Genomic DNA, 13,626 nt, shown 5'->3' with positions numbered 1-13,626 from the left:
CCCCGCCCCTCCTGCCGCACGCACGCGCACTGCACCTAGCATGAGGGTCGTGGCCCTGATCAGGTAACCGGGCGTCGGAGCCGCTTCCCTCTTCCCCGTTTGCCTCTGGTTCCTTCCTGCAGCCTCTGGTGCCCACCGAGCCGGGGTCAGGGTCCTGGCTGCGGTTCTGACCTCGGCAGCTCCTAACAACTCAGGAAGAGGCGGAGCCTTCGGCCTGCTAGGTCCGGCTTTGGCTTGCGCTCCGCCTTGCCAGCGGTCGCTACCCCGGGTCCTGTACTCACACACTCGGATTCACCTGGGGAAACTTTAAAAGAAAAAAAAAAAAAAGTCCTAACGCCTGGGTCCCACCGCCAGAGGAGCTGGTTTAATTACTCCAGAGTGGCCATCCGCGGATTTTTAAAAGCCGTACTGGGCCTTGAATTTATGAGGGCCACTGCTTGATTCCACGTACTCAGTTAATTAACTCCTGCCCCTTTCTTCCCGGTTTTCTTTTTCTTCTATGATCCCCTTAAGTTCACCGATCCGCGGTGTCCTACCTTTCTCCCTAGGCTTACTGGTTCCACCCTGCCCTTTCCAGTAAGGTCACCTACTTGTATGCCTTACCTGAGCTAGGTGGATTGCTTATAGCATCCTCATGTTTCTGTCTTGGAGCTCGACTACAGAGTGGGAATCTCTTCTCTCCTGATGGAAAAGGAATTGTGCCAGCTTTATGGTACATCTAGTTGCAGTTGCTTCGGATGCTCGTAGTTGCTCTAGTGACATGTTAAAATATACCAAAAGGAGTTTAAAGTACATGATAATCCATCATGTTTAGGTATATAGATAAATGAACCCAAACCAGGCCAGTTTACATGTCTCTTTACTCAATCTATAAATTGAGGCAAAAGGAAACATACTAGCAATATTACAAAAGGGAATTTAGGCTAATAAATATTTGTTTTATGAGATTTAGATTGGAACAGTGTATCTGAAATATACTACAATGATACATTCAGAAATTTTGTAGATTTCATAACGTTTAATTCAATGCTCTATGTAATTGATAGTAGTTGACAAATTGATCAATTAAAGACTCCAGATTCCAGTCCCTCTAGTGACTGAAACATTCCAATTTCTCCTACTTCAATGCCATTCTTAGAAAACTAGACTGTACTGTCACACTAATCATTGTTATTCAGTAAATTGCCCATGTGAAGGGAATGATTAAGGTTTAAACGTTGTGGGTTTCATTTGCTCTAGAGATATTAAGAATTAAAGTGGCCCAGGAAACAAACAATTCACATCCACAGTCATTTTTACAAAAGTCTAAGGATTAAAGTAATACACAACCTTAGACTTACCGGTGGGGAGAAGATCTGTGTAGTCTATCACACTAAATATTCTGTAATGTACATATACTCTGTTTATAATAATTTACTAAAGAAAGCAATGTTGGAAAACCCTTGCTAAACTTTAATAGCTATACAAATGTTAGATATGCCATAAGAATGAATACAAAACCATATGTGTATATACATATGCTTATGAGACATATATATATACATATACCTATGTATTATTTATTATATATGTTATATATAATTAGGTATTAGATATATGCATTTAGATTTGAACATAGTGAATCTGTTTGCAATTTTGTTTGTGTGTGTATGGCTATATAACAGAGGTAGGATATGTGTGTGCATTTTAGGGAATAATTGAAACTGAGGTTGTTATGTTTCCTTAGACCATAGAACATTATATTCCTGATACATAAACAAGTGTCATCAGATTTCACAATTGAATAACACCTTGAGTATCATTTAAGCAGCCTGTTCTGTAATTTTATAATGAAGCATATAAAGCCAAGCAGAATGAATAACTTAGCTTAGTATCTGTGAGTTGGAAACTAAATCTCCGGTCTGAGGAATTCCCACTTAATAATACAGTCATGCCCAGGTATTTATGGGATATCGTTTCCAGGTTCTCCATGGATACCAAAAATCTGCAAGCGCCAAATGCCTCAATGTTATATATAACCTATGAACTTCCAATCATCTTTAGATTACTTATAATACCTAACAGTGTAAATAGCTATCATACTATATTGCTTAGTGACTATTGATCAAAAAAAGTGTACATGTTTAGTACAGAAGCAATTTTTCAAATATTTTCAATTGACTGAATCCATGGGTGTGGAACCCATTGAAAAGGAGGGTTGACTGTACTTACATAATTCATGAAATTTTAAGAGAAGAGTAAGGTAGTCAGCATTTCCCAAAATTGTTTGCCCTTGAACACTGTTTTGTTCTTTGACTGTGTATGTTAGGTGAGAAATCCTACAGAGCAGTTAACATTTGGTTGGACACTTGTGTTTTGTAGAACACAACTTGAGAAATAATACTTTGAAACCATACATAATATGTTAGCAATATTTTAAAATAAATTGTAAGGTTATGTTCTGATTGTGAATGCATGCTTTTCAATCTTTCATATTTGATAGAATTAGTTTCTTTTTGTTTGGGGAAATAGAGTTAGTGATATACACAGGGGAAGTTTTGAAAGACCTACTTAGGTGAATATCTGAATCTGATGAGAGGGAGCAAGGGCTTTTTTATACTTTGTCTTTTGCATGCTCCCACTCCTTGAAAAGTTCTGAAATTAGTTGTATATATACAGTGGTAGCTGAAGTGCTCATAGTACTGATATCTATTAGAATAATTCAGCATTTTGTGTTTCATCTTTATAGAATCTGAAATCATGTATTTAACATTTTGTCATGAAATTGGGACTTAGTTTTGTCATGAAATTGGGACTTAGTTTTAAAGGGGTTTTGTCTAAGGAGTATATGTAATAAGTATTTAGCTAGGATGTAAGTTTTTAAGTGTTTCTATTTGTAAAGCACTTTTTATGTTAATGAAACCACTGTCACGAACCTAGGAGTTATCATACTTTATTTAGAATGCTCTTTGTTATAATGATATAATTTTATAAGATTTCCTAAGTTGCAACCTTTGGTATTCAGATAAATTTGCTTATGATATGGAAATTAATGTGTGTCTTATTGCATTCTTGTTATGAAACAGTCCCTTATAAATTTGGAAAATCTGCGTAAATAATGTGTTCTATTTTGATATCTAGCTATTCTATGTTGAATGATGGTCAGTAACCTGATAGTTTATGTATGCTTTCTCTCCCTTTCTCTGTCTCTCACTCTATTATTAATTTATTTTTTAGTGGTGGGAAAGACAGCTGTTACAATATGATGCAGTGCATTGCTGCTGGGCATCAGATTGTTGCTTTAGCAAATCTAAGACCCAATGAAAACCAAGGTAAGTTTATGATTTTATTAAGAAGTTCTCCAAGTGACTGAAACTCAGATTCAGAATTGCACTTTATTATATGCAGTAGACAGAGGGGAAAAAAAAAGAACCAGTGAATATTTAGCCAGATAAGATGTTCAATTCTTCATAGAAATCATTGTTGTTACTTACATATCCTTTAATCTTCATAACAACTCCTAGAAAGAGGCATTATTATTCTTACTTTTAGTAGATTGGAATACTGAAGCTTTTGAATTTAAGTCTGTTCAAAGTAAAATAGCTAGCACAAACTTTTCAGAGCTGAGACTTGAACCCTCTTTCTTCAGAATACACTGCCATTCCACTACACCTTATTTCCAAGTGTTGCAGGCAATATATAGATAGGTAAGATACATTTTCATTTTGGCTTTTTTCCCTTTTTTTCTTTCTTTTTATTCCCCTAATTAGAATTTTTTAAAAAATATATATGCTCACAAATTTGCTTTACTCTTTTGTTACATCTACATAATTAAACTGCTAAAATGTAAGGGAGAAAAGATTAGTACTGGCCTAATTTACAATTTTTGCTTTTCTATGTGTCTCTTCTAATAATATGTTTTTATCATCCCCATACATAATATTTTTTCATACTCTATGCTTTTCATTTACTGTTGTTTTAGAATGAATTAAATGAGTAATATATGCGAAAACATTAATCATAGTTTCAGGTGTGAAGTAGGTATCCTGCAAATTTTGTTGAATGAGAATATTTCCTTTCTTCCCTTTTTTTTTTTTTCCTCCCTTCAGTCTTCCTTCCCTCCCATATTTTCTTCCTTCTTTCCCTTTCTCCTGTGCCTTCTTCTCAGGGCTGCCAGTTTGTAGTATTTCTATTTTTATCTAATTTTATAGTTGTTTCTATTAATTTTCTCTTAGCCTTATAACCCCAAATTAGTTGATTATAATTTTTGAGAGGAGAGTTCATAACTTTCATCTTCCATGGAATATTTCTTTGCAGTTGGGACAGGTCTATGACCCTGGTCAGAGTTCACTCAAGAGTTTGTTGATGGACCAATGAATAATGAACACACTTGAATTAGCTCTGGGATAGAGAGCAGTTATTTCAGTCAGGTACTTGAATTTTCTTTTCTCCTGTGACCAAGACCCAAGTAATGTTGGAAGGAATGTGGAAAAACAGACATTAGAAGTTTTTTATAAAAAGAAGTAGAACATATTCTATAGAGAGTCAGGAGTTAATACACACTTTGAGAGTTCAAAGTGTGAAATAGCTACTTTTTTTTAAGTAGTGAGTTTTTTTTTTTTTTTTTTTTTTTTAAATGCTCTTCTAATTCTAAAATCAAGAAAGAGAAAACTCTCTTAGGGTAATCAAGAACTGTACTGTAACCTATATCTTATAAAAGAAGAAAGTACATCTTTAAATTAGACCTGTTAGTGAAATGGAGGCATTTAGTTAGAATAGTGTTAGTGATTAAAAAAAATTTCAATAATAAGAATTAAAAATATTGTAAAGTTAAAAGCTGGAAAAATCAGCTGAAACTATCATAGAAGAGAACAGATTAATGTGCATTGGTAAATGAGAGAGTTTAGCCAATATTGATTTATAGTTATCAGGAAGTTGGGAATCATTGAATGATTCATTGAATGACTTCTCCCTAAAATGAGTTATAAAAGCAACTGCAGTAAGGAATGACTGCAGAGTAGAGTTAGTTAAAAGGCATTCATGACATTGGATTTTCAATAGATAGTCTGAAAAGGCATTTATTTACATCCATGGGATGACGTGCATTTGTCAAAAAATTCACAAAACCATTTCTTTAAATTTGTAGTAGGAACTTTGTGGTGTTTTAATAGAGGTACTTCAGGCAACAGTGAAGCCTTTTGGTTTTATTTGATGTGACACCCATTGTTGCTATGTAGCTTCCACTGGTAAAAGTTACATTGTGGTTTGGACTAAATGAAACTTTAAAGAAAAATTATATCCTAGGTCTTTGAAGACAGTAAAATGTTTTAATTATACCAACGTTAGGATATTTCTTGCTAAGAAGCTCAAATTTCTTTGAATAAATAAAAAGATAAATATATCTGTATCCCTTAACACTAATTAAAGGATACATTTAGAGATCCAGTCTAACTTTGAGAGATAGGCTAAAAAATTTTCAGGTCATTGGCTATCTATCTCTACTTTGTAGTGGGAGTAGGATTTCTAATAACCACATGAGTTCCATTCTGCAAGAAGCCAGTCTGATGTGTGGGTCAGAAACCTAACCTGGTGAGCCAAAGTGCAATGGCATATGATAACAGTTTTGATTGTTGAAAGAGTACTTAAAATATCATTCATTCCTTTTGATAGGATATTTCCACATTAAGTGGAAAACTGGATTTATTTGGTATATGTTCATACATACATACATATATATCTGTTAAAGTGATTTTTTGTAACTTTTTTTAAACATACTGTGAATATTTTCTGTGTCACTAATATTATTTTACAACAGCATTTTCCTTAAGTCTTCTTTGGAACACTGATACCTCCATGAAATGTAAGATTTTTGTGGATAGATAAACTTGATAGTTCACCCTCTTTCCCCTTATTAGAAGGCCTAAAAGAATATTAGTATGGAAAGAATTACAGAAGACATCTATTTAGCATTTTTTGTTCTCATATTGTACAAATTTATTTGACATGGAGTCCCTCTTTCCTCTAATAGCTATTGGTATATTATGGGATTTATATTTTACAGAACACTTTTTGGAAAATACTTTTTAGAAAATATACTTATATTACTGGATGCCTAGTATTTTACTATATGAATAAACTATAATTTTCAATCTAGTATAAATAATGAGATGATGAATATATTTATAGATAATCTTTGTGTATATTCAGTATTCCTTTTCTATAAAGTAAACTTATGAGATCCCATCTATTCCAACATATTTCTATGTTCATTTATATCACCACCATAAGATCTGATGTGACTCATTGAATATTTTTTGCATATTGTTATTTGTGGAATCTTGTGACAACCAGTGATTGTGTTATTGAACAGTCTCAGTTGCCATGTTTCTGTACATACTTGCAACTATTCTGTCAATATTGAATTTGTATATGTTTTATTGAAGTACTGAATATAAAATACATCAAGAACATATAATTTTTTTTTTGCAAATATTTGTCACCTATTAACTAAGTGGATATTTTATTAATAAAAGTTTTTACTACATCTCTAATTTTGTGAATCACCTAGAATGATTTTTAAGAACTTTTATGTAATCAAAATTTTAATAAAGTAATCAAAATTTATTGGTTACATTGCTCTTTAAACATTGATGCATTTTTTTTTAAAGATTTATATATAATTTTATTTGTAATCGGCAGTATAGATGATTATTAGCACTGGTATGAAATAAATACAGCTGTGGACAAATATGCAATTTTTTTTTGGTACTAGAGTTTGAACCCAAGGGCATTCAACCAGTGAGTGACATCCTCAGTGCTTTTCATTTTTAATATTGAAACAGGGTCTTGATAAGTTGCTTAGGGCCTTGCCAAGTTGGTGAGGCTGGCCTCTGACTTGCAATCCTCCTGACTAAGTTTCCTGAGTTACTGAAATTATAGGCATTTGCCACTGCACTCAGCCAAATTTGCAATTTTTATATATTGTTTTGCCATAAATGCAGAGAGAATCATTAAGCTTTTAAGTCTGTTGACTACTCTTCAAGCAGTAAAACCTACATAGACTTTTAAATCCACTTTTTCAATTTGTTTTGCTGATTATTTCCATTTTAATTGTTTCAGTAGGATCTGATGAACTGGATAGCTACATGTATCAGACAGTGGGTCATCAAGCCATTGACTTGTATGCAGAAGCAATGGCTCTTCCCCTCTACCGCAGAACCATAAGAGGAAGGAGCTTGGATATAGGACAAGTGTACACCAAATGTGAAGGTGATGAGGTTGAAGATCTCTATGAACTTTTGAAACTTGTTAAGGTATGCAGAATGAACTTTTAGATTTTTTTCAATTTAGTGTGTAATTTTGTAAATTTAAATTGCTGAATTATTTAGTAGTAAATAATTTACAACTTAATAGCCCAACTCTTCTTTGAAAGGATTTTTTATCTTTTTCAGGATAGGAAAAAAAACTATTAATATGCCTTTATACTAAAGGATATTTAAAAACCAAATTTAGATATACTTTAGATATAGTCTGACATCCAGGCTTGTCAAATGATATTTAACTATTTTTTTTCCTTAGGATATTGAAACCAATGGCTATTCAATTGTATTTTTAACAAATATTTTTAGAATGTCTACTATGTGCTCCACTTGTGGTGCAAAGCACTTGGGATAGGGCAATAAACAAATCAGACCAAGGCCTGTTCAGATGGATCATACTTTCTAATGGAAGACAGAAAATAAACAAACAAATAACATGTTTTCTATTGAAAAGTACTTTGAGGAAAATGAAGCAGAGTCAAGGAGATAGCAACTGATGGCAGGGTATGGCTGGGGAGTGGTACTATAGTTGATGATCAAGTGAGACCTTCCTCATAAGACAAAGTTTAAGTAAACCTAAAGCAAGTAGGAGACTGTGCCTTGCTTAAATCTGGTGGAAGAAGTTTGAATTAAATGTTTAAGTAATGTGTATCTGTTTGGCACTAATTAATTTCAGTAGACAAAATGTAGGAGAGAAGTATGAAGTGTGAGGCTCATGTATCTAATAAGGATTAATCTCAGTAAAGTTAATTAATGGAGATGATTTTGTCTTGAGCAGATATCTTTTCATTTTCATTGATAGCCAACTATTCCAATACAGTTGAATGTTATTCTTAAATGTGAATTTTTATCCAGTCAGCTACAGTCAAATCATGTAAGGTATATTGATGATACAGGTATTTAGACCAATATTTCCTGGATATCTTAAAGTATTTTCATAAGGGAAAGGAAAAAAGATTTCTTGTTTGTTTCTCTACCAGGAGACACTGCAGTTTATTTTCTCATGCTTCAGATAAGTTCAGCCTTTTCATAATTTTTATCATGAACCTGTGTTATGAAAATTTTCTAGTCTCAAATCACTATTTCATAACAACTTTAAATTTGATACCAATTAAAGCTTAATATGAATTTAGGATTTTGATTTGAAAATATATGAAGCATTGAAATTCTTTTAAAGTTTACTTGATTAAAGTGGTTCTTTTGTATATCAGAAATGTTTCATTTTTATTTAAAAAACTGATAGAAAAAACAATTCTCTAATTTATTATTTAACTATAGATAGGACAAGGAGTAGATGCTTTTCAAAGGAAATCGTAGGGGAGATATATGTTAATTACATCATTTTGATTATCAAAGAAAGGTGTAGGAATAAGAGTCTGCTTTTAATAGGCATCTTTACAAAATGGTACAATTATAATTTCAACAATGTTCTCTTTGAGATGTGAAATATTGAATGCAAATCCTGCACTTTCAAAATCTCTTTTTCAGAGTACACAGAAATTGCAGAAAAAATTTTGAAATATAAGTCAATATTACAAAATGGTAGAACTCATATTAGAAGTAATTGGGTTACAATAAAAATCACCAACTTAGTAACTTTGGAGAAGCTCTGTGATAACAGCTCTGCAAGAAAAGGAAAGATAATAAATTACTAATCAATTTAATTAAAAATGGCCAGATTAGTAGTAATTAAGAAGAATTTTCCCTTTTGATCCCTGCTGTCTTTGGGAAATGGATGCTTTGCCATTATCTTTATAGTAACAGTCAGTTATGACATAAATTAATGCTAATGTTAAATCTTGACAACTTCTGCTTTGGAATTTCATGCATGATAATTATAACTATAGTTGAAAGAGATGTTATCAAGTTGTCTGGTACTAAATAGTTTCTTCTTTTTCTGTATAAAAATATTAATTTTACTATAGGATATTTTAAGGACATAAATATGGGAAATATATAGTTTTTGTGAAAGACATTGTACAACCAGGCTTTTATGGTAAAATCCGTAGAGGTCCTGCATATTCTAATGAATAATTGAGTAATTATGGGAAAAACTAATCTAGAAAAGCTATAATTTTTCAAGTTATTTTCACTTGTTCTAAGAAAAATACAGAGCTACATTTTAATCCTTTGAATATTAATGAAGCATTGAAAACATTTAGATTTATTTTTATTTTAAACATTTATTTATTTAAGTTATGTGACTTTCATATTTAAGTTCATTTTTGTTTCTTTAGCTCTTTGCCCTGTGCAAATATTAGATCTAGTTTTGATGGGTGATTTTCTATTTTACAAGGAATTTAATTTACTGATTACTGAAAATAAGAGAGGAAAACTTGGAATAATTTATAGTGTTATAAATTTTCTGTTTTGTAGAAATTATGAAAACTAATTGAAATGTAATAAGCCTTCAGGTAACTGACAGATATATATCTCAAGCTGTTTGCAAAATTTCTGGCTTTTATGTGACTACTCTTTCTTTATTCTTTAAAATTTCTGTAATATTGAAATGTAACTTTGATTCTGAAGTAGTTTGATTTGGCATTATAGATAACCTATATTATATTCTGAAAATTCTGTAATTTTCAGATTGTGTGAGTTTTCTTTTTAAGTTACATAAATATAAAAGTTTTCAAAAGACATGCATAAGCATCATATTTCTATAGAAAATATTTAGGTATCAACATATCATTTTTTTCTCCATTAGCGTGGAGCTACTTCCTCTGGCTCTGATGTCCTCTTCTTTTTTATTTCAATTTTACTTCAGTGGGATCATCTTTAAGAAACTTCTTCAGAGAGGGTACTTTCCACACCTTGTAATTTGGAGATATTTCCATTCTGTTTGGACATTTTATTTATATATTAACTTGAATTTAGAATTTGAGGATGAAATTAATTTTTTCCTTAAATCATTGAAAGCACTGCTCACTGTCCCCTAGCCTTTTCCTGATTCTGATCTGATTTTTGTTCATCTTTATGTGACTTGTTTTTGCTCTCTGTTAACTTTTATGATTGGGTCTTTATACTTGGTGTACCACAATGTCACAATAATGCCACATTGAACATTGAGGGATTTTTCTCCTGAATCCCTTCCATAATTCCCTATTTAGTGGCATATCCCTGTCTTCTTTCCCTCATTGATGATTCATGGGCATGTAATCCTGGTGAAAAACAGTCACAACAGGTCATTCTTCTGGCTATAGTGATAGGTGGTCGTGTTGACCAATGTTTGTCCTAATAGAATGACTCGTAGGATGATGGGTAATTGGCAGAAGATAACTCTTTCCTTACACATAGAAAGATATAGACAGATGTATGGGTAAAAGGCCTAGGACTTCTTTAACTTTTTATTTCATTTTTTTTTTTTTAAGGAAGATTACTTGATGTCAAATCTGACACACAAAAAATGTCAGAGCCAATAGAAGTACAGTATAAAGATTGTTCTGGGAAGTGCCCTTTCATTATTTGTTTGATAATTTGCTCCTTTTGATATATTCTCTGTTCCTTTTTTCTGATACTCTTACCGGTCAAATATTAGAAAATTGAATCTTCCTGTGCCTTGTCTTTTCTCACATATTTTTCATACCTGAGTCTTTTTTGTACATTCTGCAAGAGTTACTTTTAAAAACTCTGTACTTTCTTATTGATTTTTTTTTAATTTTAGCAATTATATTTTTCAATAGTCATGAACTATTCTTGTTCATTGATTGTTTCTTTTTTACAATAACTTTTTTCTCTTTCTTTAGGGGCAGAATTCCTACATCCTTCTTAAAATATAATTAAGAGATATTAAGTATTATCTTTCTTCCCTGAAATATTAGTGTTTCCTCATGTTTTCTTTACTTTCATGCTGTAGGCTTTTCTCAGATGTCCTGGTTGCCTAATCAAATATATGAATAAGGAAAGAGGAAAGTTGACTTTTTTTTCTCTTCTTTTTTAAATGGAATATTTTCTATTGAAAGAAATATAAATAAATGACTGGTTTTATTTAAAAACTAGATTTTAATATAATGCTTTGAGGAAATATCAGTTAGCTCTTTCTTTATACTGGTTAGAATATTTTGGTTAAAGGGAAGAAAGTCACATTCAAGAAGTATTAAATGAAAAGAAAATTTATTGGCAATAATCTAAAAGGAGGTTTGGCTTCAAGTAACTAAATATAGGAACAAAATATAAAAGTCTAATTTCTTATTTTGTTGGTTTTCTGTTTCTTTTTTAGCCTCTCTTTTCTGTTGACTCTGTTCTCAGTTGAGACCTTTATAGTTAGAGAAATGTTCCCAGTTATAAGTCTTCCTGGTTCAAATCTAGTAAGAAAAGCTCTGTTTTCTTTAATAACTCAAGACTTCCTTAACCTGGCTCTTATCATTCATGAGCCAGGCATTGTTTTAAGTAAATAATTTCATTTGACTGTGCAGGCCTTGATTATCTGCCATTTCTGTAGTGAGAGATAGAGTCAAGATTACTAGGACCACATTTTCTAGGAGCAAGGAAATCGTGAATCTCCAAGTATAAATCAGGCTGGTCCTCACTACTTGACTTTTACTTTTTCTCAGTCTCCCACCTCTACCTCAACCACTACCTTTAGATCTCTAGAACCTGTAGATAATACTTCTGTGTTTTCTAAAATCTAACCCTTTGTCCCCCATTCTCACCACAACTGTTTTTTCTTATGTGCTATGCAAATCTTCTAAGTAGTCAACTTGCCTGCAGATTTGTCCTGTACTCCAACCAGCTCTTATACCATATTGTTGTCGACTGATCTATACAAATGCTTGAATAACCCACATATTAGCCTGACACAGAAGACCCTTTAAGAAGAGGCCCTTGCATTCCTATGAGTCTGATCTTGGCATTCCCATATAAGACTCTGGGATCAAGTTATAATGAACTAATTAGGTTTCTAGAAGATTGCTTTTTCAGGTCTGAGTCTTTACCTGTACCTTTCTGAATTCTTATTTCTTTGTTCTCCTGAAGATCCCCTTCTTACCTCATATCCTTTTGTGAAACCAGCTCTAATTTACCTTCTTCCTATTTCTTTAATGGCAGTTTGTCTATACCTTTACTGTGGTTCTTAGTGTATTAGGATTATTTATTTGGCTGTCTCTCTTGCTAGATTGTGTATCTGATCTTATCCTCTGAAAGGGCCAATTAAAAAATGTGCTCGGTGCTCTTCTGTGTTGTATCTCAGGTGCCTAGCAGGCTCTTAAAAAATTGTTGAACAAAATAGTTAAGTCCAAAATTTACAATTTTTTTTTTAAGTTGTAGGTGGGCACAATACCTTTGTTTGATCTATATGTGGTGCTGAGGATCTAACCCAGGGCCTCATGTGCTAGGTCTGCACTCTACTGCTGAGTCACAACCCCAGCCCCACAAATTACTTTTTAACTAATAATTTATATAATGCTGGGGAACCACCACATTCAATATATGATATAAAACCAGTGGTAAATTGATTCTGTTTGCTTTTTATCTAGAGGCTTAAGTGAATAGGCATCATAGTGAAAGCTTTCAAAATAACGTATTTTATCAGTTTTGGCAGTGTAACCACGATCTGTACTAAGAATAATTTCCAGTTGCAGACTATCTTATGAAAATGCTGAGCAGACACTTTTCAAAATATTTTGGCATCTTTATTTTAAAAAACCTGCTTATAGCAAAAAAATTACTTTGTGAGTCTCTTTTCACTTCAAATCTTGGGGGAGAAATACCCTGGTTGTTGAGTTACTTTGAGACAAATATGGAGGATTTGGAGTGGGAGAAACTTAAGATGGCCCTTAGATTGACTTGCAAGGAAGACCCAGACATTGTGTAATAAATAGGCATATAACCCTGTACAGATTGTTCCGGGCACTTTAGCACTGCACAGCTTATCTTAAACCCTGTTATTTCCCAAGATTTTAGACATTAAACCTGATTCCTTGGTGTAAGAAATTCTTTTCTAGTATTGATCTGGACTCTAAATAGGAAGAGTCTGCATTACAACAGACCAGTATCATTTTTACTTCCAGGTGCAGTTTTATTGAGGCTGTGCCATTGCTGGCCTTTTCAGAGGATAAGATCAGATACACATGATAGAAAATCTGTTTGACAATAAAATTCTGGAACATATTCTGTAATTTTTATAGTTCCTAAACTTATTACAAATCCAGAGTCTTCATCTATAGATTCCTCTTAAAGCCTAGAAAATATGACTTTCTTCTTTTTTTGGAAAAACTCATTCTGTTTCCTCAATCTTGGATCTTTCTTCACTTTTATTACTCTTTGCATGTATCTGTTATCTATAAACATATATATTCTTTCTGTTTATCTTTTTTCCTGATTCAGTGTG

General features: G+C 32.6%; 1 protein-coding gene across 4 annotated transcripts in view; it reads left to right on the top strand.

The window, feature by feature from the left end:
* The window catches only part of Dph6 (diphthamine biosynthesis 6), a 168,596-nt gene continuing 154,970 nt past the window's right edge, over positions 1-13,626 (top strand). For 3 of the 4 annotated variants that reach the window (XM_076850527.2, XM_076850524.2, XM_076850526.2), the window contains exons 1-3: positions 1-63; positions 3,217-3,311; positions 7,099-7,292. In XM_076850527.2, the coding sequence (XP_076706642.2) occupies positions 41-63; positions 3,217-3,311; positions 7,099-7,292 (312 nt within the window). In that variant the 5' untranslated portion in view covers positions 1-40. The remainder of the gene's footprint in view (positions 64-3,216; positions 3,312-7,098; positions 7,293-13,626) is intronic. The other variant, XM_076850525.2, reaches the window with a different exon arrangement.

This window comes from Callospermophilus lateralis, chromosome 3 (assembly GCF_048772815.1).
Source record: "Callospermophilus lateralis isolate mCalLat2 chromosome 3, mCalLat2.hap1, whole genome shotgun sequence".
Lineage (NCBI taxonomy): Eukaryota > Metazoa > Chordata > Mammalia > Rodentia > Sciuridae > Callospermophilus > Callospermophilus lateralis.
The sequence above is the reverse complement of the archived record's forward strand: the minus strand, read 5'-3'. Positions and strand labels throughout refer to the sequence as shown.